The sequence below is a fragment of the Ambystoma mexicanum genome, chromosome 1p (assembly GCF_040938575.1).
Source record: "Ambystoma mexicanum isolate Mex_15411 chromosome 1p, UKY_AmexF1_1, whole genome shotgun sequence".
In the NCBI taxonomy this organism is placed as follows: Eukaryota; Metazoa; Chordata; class Amphibia; order Caudata; family Ambystomatidae; genus Ambystoma; species Ambystoma mexicanum.
The window spans coordinates 12217051-12231855 of NC_090921.1; the positions used below are offsets into that span (position 1 = coordinate 12217051).

Sequence of the window (14805 nt, forward strand, 5' to 3'; positions counted from 1 at the left end):
TACAAGGCTGGACTACTGCCTTTAGCAGATTTGTTCAGCTTAAGCATGCACAGCCAAAACACAGCACTCGCACTCTGTCTATCTACAGAACCCACTGTAAATCAAATGACAAAACCCGAGCACCATGAAGAATGTCTCAAGACACATAGTAACTTTTAAAGTGTGCATTTATCTTGGCAAATTAACTTACCAATCGGAAACAGCAACATTGAATAGCAATACAATTAATCATGTGAATGTGATTCAGTAAAAATAAGCAGCAAGAAAGAAAATTTCAACATGAACTTAGCTCAATGACACAACATGTTTTTCAAGAATTGAAGAATGGGAGAGGGTGCACAGCTTGTTTCTTTTGATTTTGAATAGATTAGTATCTGTTAAGTATGCTTTTAGATTTTACTTCAAAGGGTGCAGCCCATTATACCGTGTCACCGTGTGGGACACTCGTTATGTGCTGAAAGAGAAAGGACCTAGGCTTATTAGCCTTCGGTGTGGGCTGCACACCTAAATTCCCCCTAATGCATTATTAGCCCTAGGTTATTTTTCTTTGCCATTGTATCAGCACAAAACGAATTGGTGAAGTTTAACCATTCGTTAACTAAATGAGAAATCGAATTGAATTGCAATTTGCAGAATAAAAGCACTTTGAAGCAACTTTATCAAAGATGGGTTAACTGTCATTTATATTCTAAAAACAAATGTTCTAACCCTATTGGGGGAATTTAGGTGTGCAGCCCACACCGAAGGCTAATAAGCCTAGGTCCTTTCTCTTTCACAACATGTTTTTCACCCACTTCGACCTTGGGTTGTGAATGTTTGGCAGGAACCACACTTAGTCCCAAAAAAATATAATTTCTCTGAATAACATCTGAAAGATGCTGAATTCTTTTACATAAAAACAAAACCTCCCCAGCTGTCTCAGAATACATTTGCACATGTGCACCCCACTTATCAGAAATATACTCATATTAAGCGAGATTTCTGTGCTGTTATCATGGGCAACCCTTCTTTGTTGTCCTGCCAGCATGCAGCAGTATTGTGACCCCCGCACCCAGGTAATCCATATAGAAGGACACAACCTCCCTCCGACTAGAGCTCGTCTTCTCAGGCTGCTGCCTGGAAAATGTTGTCTCTTTGCACTGCACGACTCCAGCCAGTCACTTGCTCATCTGTCAGCTGAACTCTCCACACCCCTTGTGTCTCTTGAATTTATATGCTATCCCTATCAATCTCACTAAAAACCTGCCTCTAACATGACGTGCATCATCACCCGATTTGCTTTCTCTGGATGCATAGCTTTGTGAATATATTTTTAACAACCATTTCCTCTGGGTACAATGGCGCTTTCTCTAGAGTGCATATTTTCCTCACAGTTTGTGCAATGAAATCACAGACAGCAAACATGTGCCTGCGAGGATTAAGTTCAAAACCCTCTGCATTGTCCACAAAGCCTTCTGGGGCCTGGGGCCTAAATACCTTCAACTCTCTCTTCCTAAATATCTTCCTTCCCGAGCCCTACGCTCATCCGTCTCCAACTCCCACAGGGTCAGACGCTTCTCCAAGCAACGAGCTGGGGGTAGATCTCTCTCCGCGGCAGGGGCCTCCCTCTGGAACAGCCTTCCTGCCTCCCTGAAACTTGAGGAGAACCATCTCCGGTTCCGGAAGCACCTCAAAACCTTCCTCTTCACTTCTGCTTTCTCTCTCCCTCTCCCCTGCTAAATTCTTCACCTAAACTGCACTGATTCTGCAACTGGGCCACTCTCACCAACCTCGGTCCTGGGCCCAGTCACTCTTCACTTGCACTGCCTCGCTGGCAACCCCTGCACTGCGGGACTGTCTCTGTATCCCTACAGCCCCCCCCCCCCAGCACTTGTCTGCACTTACCTTGCACTTGCCACCAGCTGCCCCTATTTATTTATTATTTTATTTCTAGTCTACTTATTTGTACTGCACTCTCCCCCCCTCCCCCTTCCCCTTGCACTTTTTCCCTTCCCCCTACCCCTGCACTTGCGCGGTCTGAATGACACCTGGCCTAGTAGGATCGTTGTCTGTCTTCCCCTTGTTCCCCCCTCCCTGCCTCGTCGCGCCTTGAAACACTTGTGTATAGGCGCGTTACAAATGCCATATCATATATCATTTCATGTTTTAACTCCACTGTAAAAACACCTTACTTTTGACATGTCATGAACCTGGTCTGCACTGCTTTGTTAAAAATAAATTATCAATTAATGGGAAAGGGTGTTCATTGGTTAGTTTGGGTTAATATGTACATAGTGAAGATTGGACAGATAACCTGTTCACCCTGAAGTGGATCATTTTAAAACATGCTTACTACAAGAATGTGCTTTTCTGTTTGTAATGTAGGCCAACTATTTGATGTCTGTATTCTGTTTACTGCCTCCTCTGAATATAATGGCATGGCTAATTTACTGCCCCTCATATATAGTATCCCTACATCTACAGTATCTCTCCTACATTGACTACTGTTCCGGCCTGCTGTTCGGTCCTCCTTTCTCTCCCCTTCACCTTCTGTCTATAATTCTGCCATTCAGAGTCTCTTTTCTCTTCCTCCTGGCACATCTATTACTTCCTCTCCTCTTTCTTCTTCTCTCCTTCTTTTTGAATCTTGTCTACGTATCCACTTTCTTACTGTCATCTTCATAAGTATCCATGGCCGTGCTCCTCTTTTTCTCTCCTCCCTAGTATTTCATGATATTCCTTCTAGCTCATTGTGCTCTCTCACCCAATTCTTGATTTCCTATCCTGCCCCTCCCTGAGCTCCTTCTTCTTTTCATTTTTTCTCACTTCTAGCCCCTAAATACCTTTCTGTGCTCAGCTTAAACCTCAGCTCCTATCTTCTTTCTGTGGCTAATTTCTCCCATGGCATGGCTTGACTCCATCATTTGCATCCTTCCTGTGATTTTGTACAGTTTATTTCTAAGTTATGCCGCACTTTGGCGAAAGCGCCAAATACATCCAAATAAATATAAATATACGAATACCTCCCCCTGCCTATCCCAACCAGCCCAGCAGCCCTAGCTCACCTCTGTCTACCCACACTCATCCTAGTTCATCAATGCTAACCATGCTCAGCCCTGCCTACTGCCTCTCACCTTAGCTCACACCTTTTCCCTTTCACCCTAGCTCACCCTTAAAATCACCATGCTTACCTTAAAAGTTCCAAAGCTGTCTAAAGGTTTGTTTTTTACAGACATGTAACATTAGTTATATGCATGTCAAAAAGACTTCTGCACACTGAAATGTCTACAGATGAAATCATGGATCTCGTGGGCAGACAATCAATAGCAAAATAAATGCTCATGTGTACTGAACGATGCAAAAATATTGTTCTTTTGAATAATTATACATAACATTTGTATATCATGGTCATCCCAGATTGTGGAAAGACTATAGGGAGAGACCGGTGCTAGCGGCTGGAATATGAATGCAGTGCATAAATACATTATTGTATCACTGATTTAATGAACATTGTGATGATACTATAACAGTTGGAGTGTAGCTTATTATTATTAACAATATACAGTACTTGTCAACAGGAGTTTGAGGCATGCAACACTCAGACCTTTGCCCCTGGAATTGGGCGTATTCTGGGTTGGAAAGTGCTGAGGGCAACTCAGAATGAAACATAGGACTAGGAAAGAATTCGAGACTCTGCACTGGGACATGTTTCATAGTCATTAGTTCTGGATATTTAACACAAGTGTCTTCACTTAAACAGCCCTTTTATTGTCCATTGCAGGCGATGACGACGTGTTGGTGAATCCCAAAGCTCTTGTGGAATACCTTAGAACAATCGTCAACATTTCCCGCACTCTTCATGGAAACTTGCTTCAGCGATCTGATGTAATGAGGGGAGGAAAGTATGCAATCACACACACCCTCTACCCACAGCCGCATTATCCAGTCTTCCTCTCGGGGGGAGGCTTCATCCTCCCTAGGGATGCCATCCCCCACCTATATCAGGTCTCCATGGAGCTGCCCGTCTTCCCGCTGGACGATGTGTACCTGGGGCTTCTGGGAGTGGCCGCCAATGTGACAATGGTGCATACCACCCGCTTTTACATGAATGTGTTAAAATATAGCATCTGCCAGTACAGGCAGGCTCTGGTGGTCCATCAGTTCACATCAGAACGTCTCATTGAAATATGGCGGGAACTGCAGGATGCAAAGTGTGACCGGTAGTAACATGGTGACCATGAGATCAGTGGCCTGCTCTGTGGTCTTCATTCCGTCCTCTCCCTACCATGCTATGTCCTTGTTTTGCCTAGTCCTACCTCCCTTTCCATACTCATCTTGTCTTCGACCCTTACTGCAATAGGCCTCGTTTTATGCTCTGAACAGCAAACAACGGTTTGCATTAAAGGGATACTCTAGTAAAAAATGTTATTTCAAAAATAGATAGGCCACATTAAAAAAAAAATACTAGCATCCTCCGTTTTAAAACTTCCTATGTAAAATTTTGAGCTATTCAAGCTCAAAATTCGAAAAAGCAAGCACAGGGGGGCCGCCATTTTGTGAAATGGAGGCCCTCCTGTGCTGGCTTTTGCTTTTGCGGCACTAATGAAGGAAAAGCCAGCCAGCTGTAGTAAACGAAGTCTACCGCTGGGTGGCTTTCCCTTCATTAGTGCCTGGACTCGGAGGACGCGGACCGGAGACCAGAGCAGGAAAGCTGCAGCTGAATCTCGGTAAGTGCTATTTATTTTTTTTAGAAAAAATAAGCACTAGCTGCGGTTTTTTTTCTAAGTTTTCCGGGCTGGAGGAGCCCGGAAAACTTAGAAATAAAACCGCAGCTTTAAAAACGTTGTATTTATGTTTGCGGTCGCTTTTGAAGCGATCGCAAACATAAATACAACGTTATTGTGTTGGAAAACGCTGCGGTTTTTCGTTCCAAGTTTCTCAGGCTCCTCCGGCTCGGAGCACAGCAGGCAGAAACACACGCGGTTATGTTTACATGCCGCGCAGTGTTTCTACCTGCAGCTGATTTCCCATTTGGGGCTCTCGGGCTCCCCGCGGGGAGCCCGAGAGCCCCAAATGGAAAAGCAGATTCAGGCAGACACAACGCGGTTGTTTTCTGCAATGCCGCGTTGTGTCTGCCTGAATCTGCTTTTCCATTTGGGGCTCTCGGGCTCCCCGTGGGGAGCCCGAGAGCCCCAAATGGGAAATGCTACGTTGTCTGCCTGAATCTGCTTTTCCATTTGGGGCTCTCGGGCTCCCCGGAGCCCGAGAGCCCCAAATGGAAAAGCAGATTCAGGCAGACACAACGCGGTTGTTTTCTGCAATGCCGCGTTGTGTCTGCCTGAATCTGCTTTTCCATTTGGGGCTCTCGGGCTCCCCGTGGGGAGCCCGAGAGCCCCAAATGGGAAATGCTACGTTGTCTGCCTGAATCTTCTTTTCCATTTGGGGCTCTCGGGGGGAGCCCGAGAGCCCCAAATGAAAAAGCAGATTCAGGCAGACACAACACGGTTGTGTTGGAAAACGCTGCGGTTTTAAAACCACAGCGTTTTCCAACACAATAACGTTGTATTTATGTTTGCGGTCGCTTCAAAAGCGACCGCAAACATAAATACAACGTTTTTAAAGCTGCGGTTTTATTTCTAAGTTTTCCGGGCTCCTCCAGCCCGGAAAACTTAGAAAAAAAACTGCAGCTAGTGCTTATTTTTTGTAAAAAAAATAAATAGCACCTACCGAGATTCAGCTGCAGCTTTCCTGCTCCGGTCTCCGGTCCGCGTCCTCCGAGTCCCGGCACTAATGAAGGGAAAGCCACCCAGCGGTAGACTTTGTTTACTACAGCTGGCTGGCTTTTCCTTCATTAGTGCCGCAAAAGCCAGCACAGGAGGGCCTCCATTTCACAAAATGGCGGCGCCCTTGTGCTTGCTTTTGAGCTTAAATATCTCAAAATTTTACATAGGAAGTTTTAAAACGGAGGATGCTAGTATTTTTTTTTTAATGTGGCCTATCTATTTTTGAAATAAATTTTTTTACTAGAGTATCCCTTTAATCTGTGGAAGATGGATTCAAACAAGATGTTCATCCTTTATGCAGAATTAGAGTACAGGTTGAGTGTGTATATACATATAGTCGTTTATGTGCAAACGAGGATTTTATGCACACACACAAACACCTAGAAAATGTACATATATGCATTTATATAGACACAGTAGTAACATGCACGTGTCTGTGTCTTCAAATATGTTTTTATACATATCCGTTATGTCAGTGAGTTGATTTGATATATTTTCAGGTCCAAATACTCATCATCAGCAACATAGTCAGTGTGTTTTGGGCATGCAGGAATGTCCACCTTGTCATTTACCAACAGAGAAAGATGAACATGGTACAGTGTTAGGACAGCATCAGCAACACAGGCATCGATTGGTGGTGACCGCCTATCAATTACAATATCCTGATCACATCCGCAACATGGGCATTGATTGAAGGTGACCGCCTATCAATTACAATATCCTGATCACATCCGCAACATGGGCATCGATTGAAGGTGACCGCCTATCAATTACAATGTCACAACAACGTCAGCAACACAGGCATCGATTGAAGGTGATCGCCTATCAAATACGGTGTCAAGACAGCGTGAGCAACATGGGCATCGATTGAAGGTGACCGCCTATCAATTCCAATATCATGACTGTTTAAGCAAAATGGACATTGATTGAAGGTGACCGCCTATCAATTCCAATACCATGACTGTTTAAGCAACATGGACATTGATTGAAGGTGACTGCCTATCAATTAAAATGTCATGACAGCATCAGCAACATGGGCACTATCAATTACAATGTCACGACAGCGTCAGCGACATGGTCATCGATTGAAGGTGATCGCCTATCAATTACAATGTCACAACAGCGTCAGCAACATGGGCACTATCAATTACAACGTCACAACCGCATCAGCAATATGGGCATCGATTGAATGTGACAGCCTATCAAATACAATGTCACGACAGTGTCAGCAACATGGACATCGACTGAAGGTGACCGCCTACAAATTGCAATATCATGACTGTATCAGCAAACATGGGCATCAAATGAAGGTGCCACGGCCTGTTTATCATTCAGACATGCATTTCGAGCCTTTCACAAGGGATATTTTACATAGCCCTTTGAGTAATCGGGACCGCAATGAGGCCTGGAAACCTCTCCTCATAAAGAGATATTTCCTTCCTCTAAAAGGCACCACTCTGAGATCTGTGCACAGTAGGCAATGAATCACAGGGGCCCCACATCTCCCACCACCCCCACCCCGCACATCTTTCATTGGGTATTAGACTGATAGATGCTCTTGTCTTCCTATGCCGGATCTCCTCACTCTCAGAGCAGGCTCTATTGGGCTTCCTACCAGCACCGGGAACAAGGGCAGGGCGGGACTTCAGCCTTCTCTCTCCTGCCTTTTAGCATACCGACTAGCCCGGGCTTGATAACTCTCAGTTTTCAGCCCTGGAATTGACACTTTTAACTACAATCTTTCGGCCTCAGAGACAGAGGCATGTCCTCAGAGCAAGCTGTGTCCCTTTACCTCCAAAGGGAGGTACCCATACCGGGTACCGGGTCCGAGTTCCCGGAATGGGGAAATACCGAGCCATTCGGACCTTGGAGGGCCCGGTATTTCCCCATTCTAGGAACCTGGACCCGGTACATCCCCATTCCCATTTGAGCCCCATAGGGCTCAATGGGAATCGGCTTGTAGTAAGCCGTTAATGACGGGCCCGTTGTTAGCATCCTGGTCTGCTCGCGGGACCCGCTAAGGACGCCTGGTCACAGAGAAGTGAAAAAAATCCATGAATGCTACTAAAAGACGACAGAGAGACAACACAGACAACGGGACCACGTGCCACACACGCCCTATTTCCACTTTTGACGCGAAAAATGTCAGTTTAGTTTACTCATTGCACAGTGTATGTATTTAAGGATTTATGTATTAAATAATATTCAAAATGTGAATTGGCACTTTGTGAATCACTAGGTGATAGGAGTGAACATAAAGCACTGATTGCATGAACATTAGAAGAATGCAGGCTGAGCTGGTCAGCCGGTATTCAGACGTGTAAATTGCAAGTTGCAGTATATGCCTTAACCAACTGAGCTACATTACCAGTATTTGAGCGTGCATGTTGTGGTCTGTGCTCTGATTCTGGCACATCAACACCTTCTTTTATTTGATTCATTCATTTGATGTGGCCTCTTCAGGAAGGTAGAGGCTGGGATTATGGGGGCTGCAGTTAAAACATTTCAGTTTAGAGTGAAAGGATGTTAGAAGGATGTCAAATCTTATGCTCATTAGAAAACGTAAGTGTAAAGAGCCTCAGGAGCAGTGCAACTAAGACTCTTTATTGTGAAGAGTGAATGCAGCATTCGCGAAGGCCTCATTGATTGGCTCATAGCTCTATCACGAAGAAAGACGATTATATCTCACTGTTTGGGAGAGCAACTGAATAACAAGCCACCTCTCTCACACCACCCCCTACAATGCAAGTACTGGAATTCTTACACAGGCCTTTACAGAGGACCCTTTGCAGAGGACACTGACCAACATCTGGGGATCCTGCCATAGAAACGAAGCTCCCTGGGTGTGCAGCACCAATGACTGTGCCGTCATCATGCCTGTCAGCTATCTTGAGCCTTCCAGTTTGCACCCAGAGGGTCATGTGACCACATCATTTTTCTGGAATTTAATGTAAATTATTTGTTGTCACATCCTGTCATTCCAGAGGACCCCATCAACATCTGAATGGCCTGACTTAAAAACAAATCCCCCTGGAACAGCAATATCAGAGAGTCTGCCTCTATCCTACCAGGATGGTTAGCATCTATCTTGAGCCTTCTAATTGGCTCCCAGGGGGTCATGTGACCACATCATGTAACTGGAATTTCATTTTAAAATCGTCTTTGCCAAATTCTGTGATTACAGAGGACCCTTATCAACAGCAAATCTCTGTGGGCCTGCAACACAATGGACTCTGCCTACATCTAGTATCCATGTTGAGCCTTCTGATTGACTCCCGAGAATCATGTGACATGACACCTCACTTGTTACTCTGTCTCCTAATGGTGTCCAGCCAGGGTGTCTACAGCTAAGGGGCCAAAAGCAGTAAAGGGCACCTCCATTTTGGCGCCGGTTGGGGGATAAAAGAGCCTAAGGCGACAGCGCCTGCAGAAACCAGGACTTCGTCAAACGCAGCCTCCATCTGCTTCCGCCCACAGGAACTCTTCAACCTAGTTACACCCTATTCATGAAAATCTGTTCTTATTTTAAAGGGGCATCCCTGTTTCTGGCCTACTAACTGTCTTTGGGTCACCTAAAGCCCATTCTAGCCCACCTCAAAATGCATACCCACTCCTTCCCAGCCAATGTTTCCAATTTACCTTGCCACTCAATCACCTACCCACTCCCTCTCCCCTTATGTTGCACCGTTCCCCCACTGTGTTCAATTGCCTACTTCTTTTATCCTCAATTATGCACCTTGACATCACTCCGTTCCTTCTTACACTCTCTCTTCCCCATCCCCATAGCTCTCCTCCCCCCTGAACACCCTCAAGCCCTAAGCTTCTCTTCTCTCAGGATCTCCAACCTCTTCTAACCCCCTTGCCTACAGCACAACCCTTGCTTCTTGCGCCACCTCCTATCACTCTTTCACTTGTCCTATGGAAAGCACAATCCCTCTGCAACAGGTCTTCTTTTGTCATCACCACTTTAACTCTCATCACTCTCAAATTCCACTTCTTGTTATCACAGAAACCTTGACCTCCCCTCATCAGCTTTCTGTGCTAGTGAGTCTCCACACTGACTCTGCTACCTACTAACACTCTCTGGACCTGGTGGGAAGGACACTTTTCAACTGTTCCCTCATACTCTTCTCACTGTTCTGGCTCTCTCTCAACCTCCTGGGTCTTTCAACTCCTTCCTCTCTGACCTGAACCTTCTCCTTGAATCACTTCCCACTCAGAACCCCATTATCATGTTGGGGCACTTTAACCTCCCCAAGTTCTCAGCAGCCACCTTCCTTGAGCCTACCTGCTCCTTATCTGACAACTTTCTCTACTCCCACCACTCCCATCCTACCCCCACTGACGGGAAATCTGTTTACCTTGTGTTCTCTCTACTTTGCTGTCCTCCTCTGACCTCTCCAATGATGTCTCATACTCTGATCACTCTCTTGTTCACTTCAATGTATTGGTCCCTCCACCCTTTACTCCTCCTCCAAGCAGGACCTCTTTCGCTGATGATGTGAGGACCTCTCGCCAGTATCTCTCCTCTATGCATGCCTCTTCCATTGACCGCGCCTTTTCTAACGTTTACTATGCACTTATGATTTTCTTTGACCAACACTATCCAGGATGCACACTCACGCCTTTCTGCCCCCATAATCAGCTCTAGCTCACTGATGAGATCCAGTCCCTCAAGACAAACATGTGCCATGACCTATGACACTAACACAAATCCCAGACTACCACCCTACTTGTAGCCTACAAAATGTCCCTTGCTGTCCTCACCTTTGCCCTTGACTCTGCTAAGCTCTCCTACTTCACAAACCCCCTTCAGAATCACCTCCACACACATTAACCGACCCTAACAGCTTCCCTCACTCCTCCCAAGCCAATATCAATAGCCCCTCCATTTCTTATCATGAATTTGCTTACTACTTTCTGCTAAAATCGCTACCACTTCGCTGGTGATAGTGCGCGGTACAAATATCCTTTAACATTAACATATAATCCATGATACTGTCACATCCGTCCAAACCCTTCTACTATCCACTACCGGTCCTTTTTTACTCTCAACTACCTCTCTACTACATTAGATCTCCGACTGAATTAGTGCCCCTGCTTTGCAGCACCAACTCTTGCACTCCTATTGAGCTGTTTTATTCTCAAACGACTACATTTAGCACTGATCACCTGCCCACATCTCTTTGAGCTCTTTAACCTCTCTCTCTTCTGGACTCTCCCCACTCTCCTTTAAATCTGCACTGGTCCTATCCCTTTTACATAAAACCTCTGGTGACCCAAATGACCCAGTGTATCACTCATTTTTCCTCCCACCTGATTATTCAACGGTCATTATCTCCCTTCAACACGATCACTAAGTACTTTGAGGATAATGGCCTTGTAGATCAACTTCAATCTGGCTTACATTTTAAATTTCATCAAAACTGCGCTCATGCATGTCGCCAGGATTCTCTTTAGTGTACACCACTCCCTCCCAACTCTCTTCTTTTCTCATTCTTTTGAAACTATAAGCCACTTTCAACACTGTCAGCCACTCCTCTCTTCTCCTCCGTCTCCAAGACCACGTGTTTCACAAATCTGCTTTACACTGGATTTTCTCCTACATGGAAGATTGATTCTTTAAAATGTCTTGCAACTCACAAACTTCTGACGCCACCTCTCTCCCTGTCTGTGTCCCCCAGGATCAGTCTTTGGGCCTCTGCGCTTCACCCTCTATATCTCTGCCCTAGGTAGTCTTACTTGGTCTTTTGTCTTCCACCAACACCTCTTTGCTGATGGATATCTTTTGCTCCTTCCCCACCTCCCCAACTGGTATCTACCAACCGTCTCAATGCAATTCGTCACTGGATGGCTCTCTGTTGCCTCATGCTGAATGCTTTGGAAATGGAAGTCATGCTTCTCCTGCCTTCCAATGCCATCCCTACCTTTTGCTCTCCTATCCCCTTCCCACCTGACCACCTTGCTCCCTCACACAAGGTTCACACACATGGGGTCTTTTGATTCACCTCTTTGATAAACGCTTCCTGCACCTCATCAATTTCCTTTCTGCTCCTGCTGTCCCTTCTCCCCCCTTCACAGCCCCCTCACCTCCCCCTGCTGCCTCCTCCTCGGCTACCTTGCCCTTTCGTTCCCTCTCTGCCCCCCCTCGGGCTTCTTCCACACCTCAGCAGGCCGTACCTCTGATCTGTACCCCTCGCCGGACGTCCTTCATGGATAACAACCTTCTCCACATTGCCACTCTTAACTCTCGCTCAGCTGTCAAACACTCCTCCGACATCTGCCGCCTTCTGGAAGAACTTGACCTCGATGTCCTCGGCCTCACCGAGACATGGTTCACGGCCAGCTCTGTCACAAGCTTTGACACGCTTCTCCCCAATGGCTACAAGATCCTCTCTGCGCCCAGGTCCAACCGCTCTGGAGGGGGTGTAGCCCTGATCTTCCCCGAGTGGATTCCTTCCTCTGTCATTCCTATGCAGGCCTACTCCTCTTTTGAATGCCTCGTCTGAAGGCTCTCTCTCTCCCCTAGCCATTCCCTTACTGTGGCTACTATCTATCGGCCACCTGGTCAGATTTCCTCCTTCCTCTCTGAGTGGGCGGACCTCTCCTCCTCACTACTGGCCTCGACCACTCAACTCCTCCTTCTTGGAGACTTCAACATCCACCTGGATGCCTCCTGTCCTCGCTCTGGACTCTTTCGCGACATATGCGACTCTCTCTGACTCACTATTCTCCTCTCTGGCCCGACTCACTCTGCAGGGCACATTCTGGATGTTCTGATCTCCTCAGACCTTCCCCTTTCTGTCCCTCTCACCACTCCTCTCTCCTGTAGTGATCACTCTCTCCTTTCCTCCCAGCTCACCCTCGCTACCCCTCAGGACAAGCCACTTCCATCACTGCCACCCACCTTCTCTGTCATCAGATCCATGAGGCATGTATCAGTTGAGGCTTTCGCTGCCACTTTATCAACCCCCTTCCCCTTTGGCTGACTGTCACCCTGAGACAGCCCTCTCCACGCTCCACTCTACTATATCTGATACTCTTGATATCCTTGCCCCTGTCATAAGGATCCGCCTGAAGCCAAAGCCAAGTGCAACACCTGGTACGACTCAGACCTTGTGACCCTAAAACGCAGGTGCAGGGTGGCCAAGAGAAAATGGCGTGCTTCTTGTAGATCCTCTGACAAACTGGCCCCTGCCGCCTGCTCCAAAATTCCGGCTCTCTGTCCTCACCAAGAAGAGAGCTCATATCCAAGCCCACGTCTCAGCGGCATCTAACAACTCGGCTGCACTCTGTAAAATGTTCAAGGAACTGGCCAATCGTGCCACAGTCTCTACCTCTCCTGTCCCTTCCCAGGCCCTCTGCATGTCACTGGCTTCTCACTTCACCTCTAAAGCACAGGACATCCTGTCCTCACTCTCCTCCTCTCCCCTCCCTATACTCCATGCTCTTCCTGTGGCCCTTCTGCAGCCACCTCTCCTCCCTCCTTCTCTGCTTTTCCCCTGTTCTCTACTGACAAAGTTTCTAGACAAGACCAATCTATGAAAGTCTCATCAAAACAGGTTTACCCCTGTTCCACCAACTTGAGGAGAACAATCTTCGGACCACATTGACACCCTGGCTCCTGCCCTGGCTGACTTCTGCAACCACTCCTTTGCCAACTGGAGTCTTCCCATCCCCCCTGAAGCACTCCCTTGTGCACCCTCTTAAGAAACCCTCTGCTGATCCCTCCTGCCCGGCTAACTATCACCCAATCTCCATCAATCCCTTCCTGGGCAAGCTCCTAGAGAAACTGGCAATCTCCCAGCTTAATCTCCACACTGAATCTGTTGGTTGTCTTCATGACCATCAGTCTGGCTTCAGAGCTGCCAAAAGCACGGAAACTGCTCTCCTGAACATCAGTGAAGACCTGCTCTCCAACCTTGACTCTAACACCCCGTGTGTCCTCATCTTGCTTGATATCTCTTCTGCCTTTGACACTGTCAACCAACCCTCCCAGGTCCAACTTTGGTCCTTCCTCTCTGCTATCTTTTTCTCTATCTGCGGTGTCCCCCAGGTGTCTAACCTCTCTCCCTGGCTGTTCAACCAATACCTGGCACTCATTGCCCACCGCTTTGCCGCTCTCTGCCCCAACTTTCAGTGCTATACGAATGACACTCAGCTCATTTTCAGGCTACCTTCGGCCACCTCTTCTGCGTCCATCATCTCTGACTGTCTGTCTGCTACCCAGGAGTGGTGTGCCGCCAATGCCGCCAATGACATCTGCCTTAATGCAGTAAGACATGCGATTCTCCTCATCAGCACACCCACTCCCTCCCTTCCTGTAGCTCTCTGGACGGCCTCGTTGGCCCTCTTCCTTCTTCCACCTGCAAGTTTTAAAACCTCAGGGTCATCTTCGACCCCACACTCTTTTTCTCTCCTTACATCTCTGATGTCTCTAAGAAGTCACACTACCAGCTGCACCTCCTCAAAGGTAATCTTCCCTCCCTCTCCTTCCCACAGAATCTCACTGTCTCCAGAGCTCTGGTTCTCTCTAGGCTGGACTACAGCTACAACCTCTTCCTAAATCTTCCTGCTTCTACTCTACGCCCTCTGTAACTCATACAAAACAGGACTGCAAGACTTGTCCTTGGCCTCAATCCCAGGGATCGTATCTCTCCAGGACTGAAATCTCTGCACTGGCTCCCAGTGGCTGCGAGGATTAAGTTCAAACCCCTCTGCATCGTCCACAAGAACCTTCTGGGGCCTGAGGCCTCAATATCTTCAACTCTCTCTTAAATATCTTCCCACTTGAGCTCTTCGCTAATCCACCTCCAACTCCCTCAGGGTCAGTCGCTTCTCCAAGCAATGAGTTGGTGGTAGATCTCTCTCTTTGGCTGGGGCCTCCCGATGGAACAGCCTCCCTGCCTCCCTGAAACTTGAGGAGAACAATCTTCGGTTCCAGAAGCACCTTAAAACCTTCCTCTTTGCTTCTGCTTTCTCCCCCCCTCTCCCCTGCTGAAGTCCTGGCTGATACTGAGACTGCACTGGTTACCTGGCCACC

The 14805-nt window shown here is 47.1% G+C and overlaps 1 protein-coding gene across 1 annotated transcript in view; it reads left to right on the top strand.

Moving 5' to 3' along the window:
• Positions 1-4463, top strand: part of LOC138580130 (beta-1,3-galactosyltransferase 5-like) — a 120443-nt gene extending 115980 nt beyond the window's left edge. Inside the window, exon 2 of the mRNA XM_069650474.1 lies at positions 3740-4463. Within this exon, the coding sequence (XP_069506575.1) occupies positions 3740-4203 (464 nt within the window). The 3' untranslated portion in view covers positions 4204-4463. The remainder of the gene's footprint in view (positions 1-3739) is intronic.
• The last annotated feature ends 10342 nt before the right edge of the window (positions 4464-14805 follow it).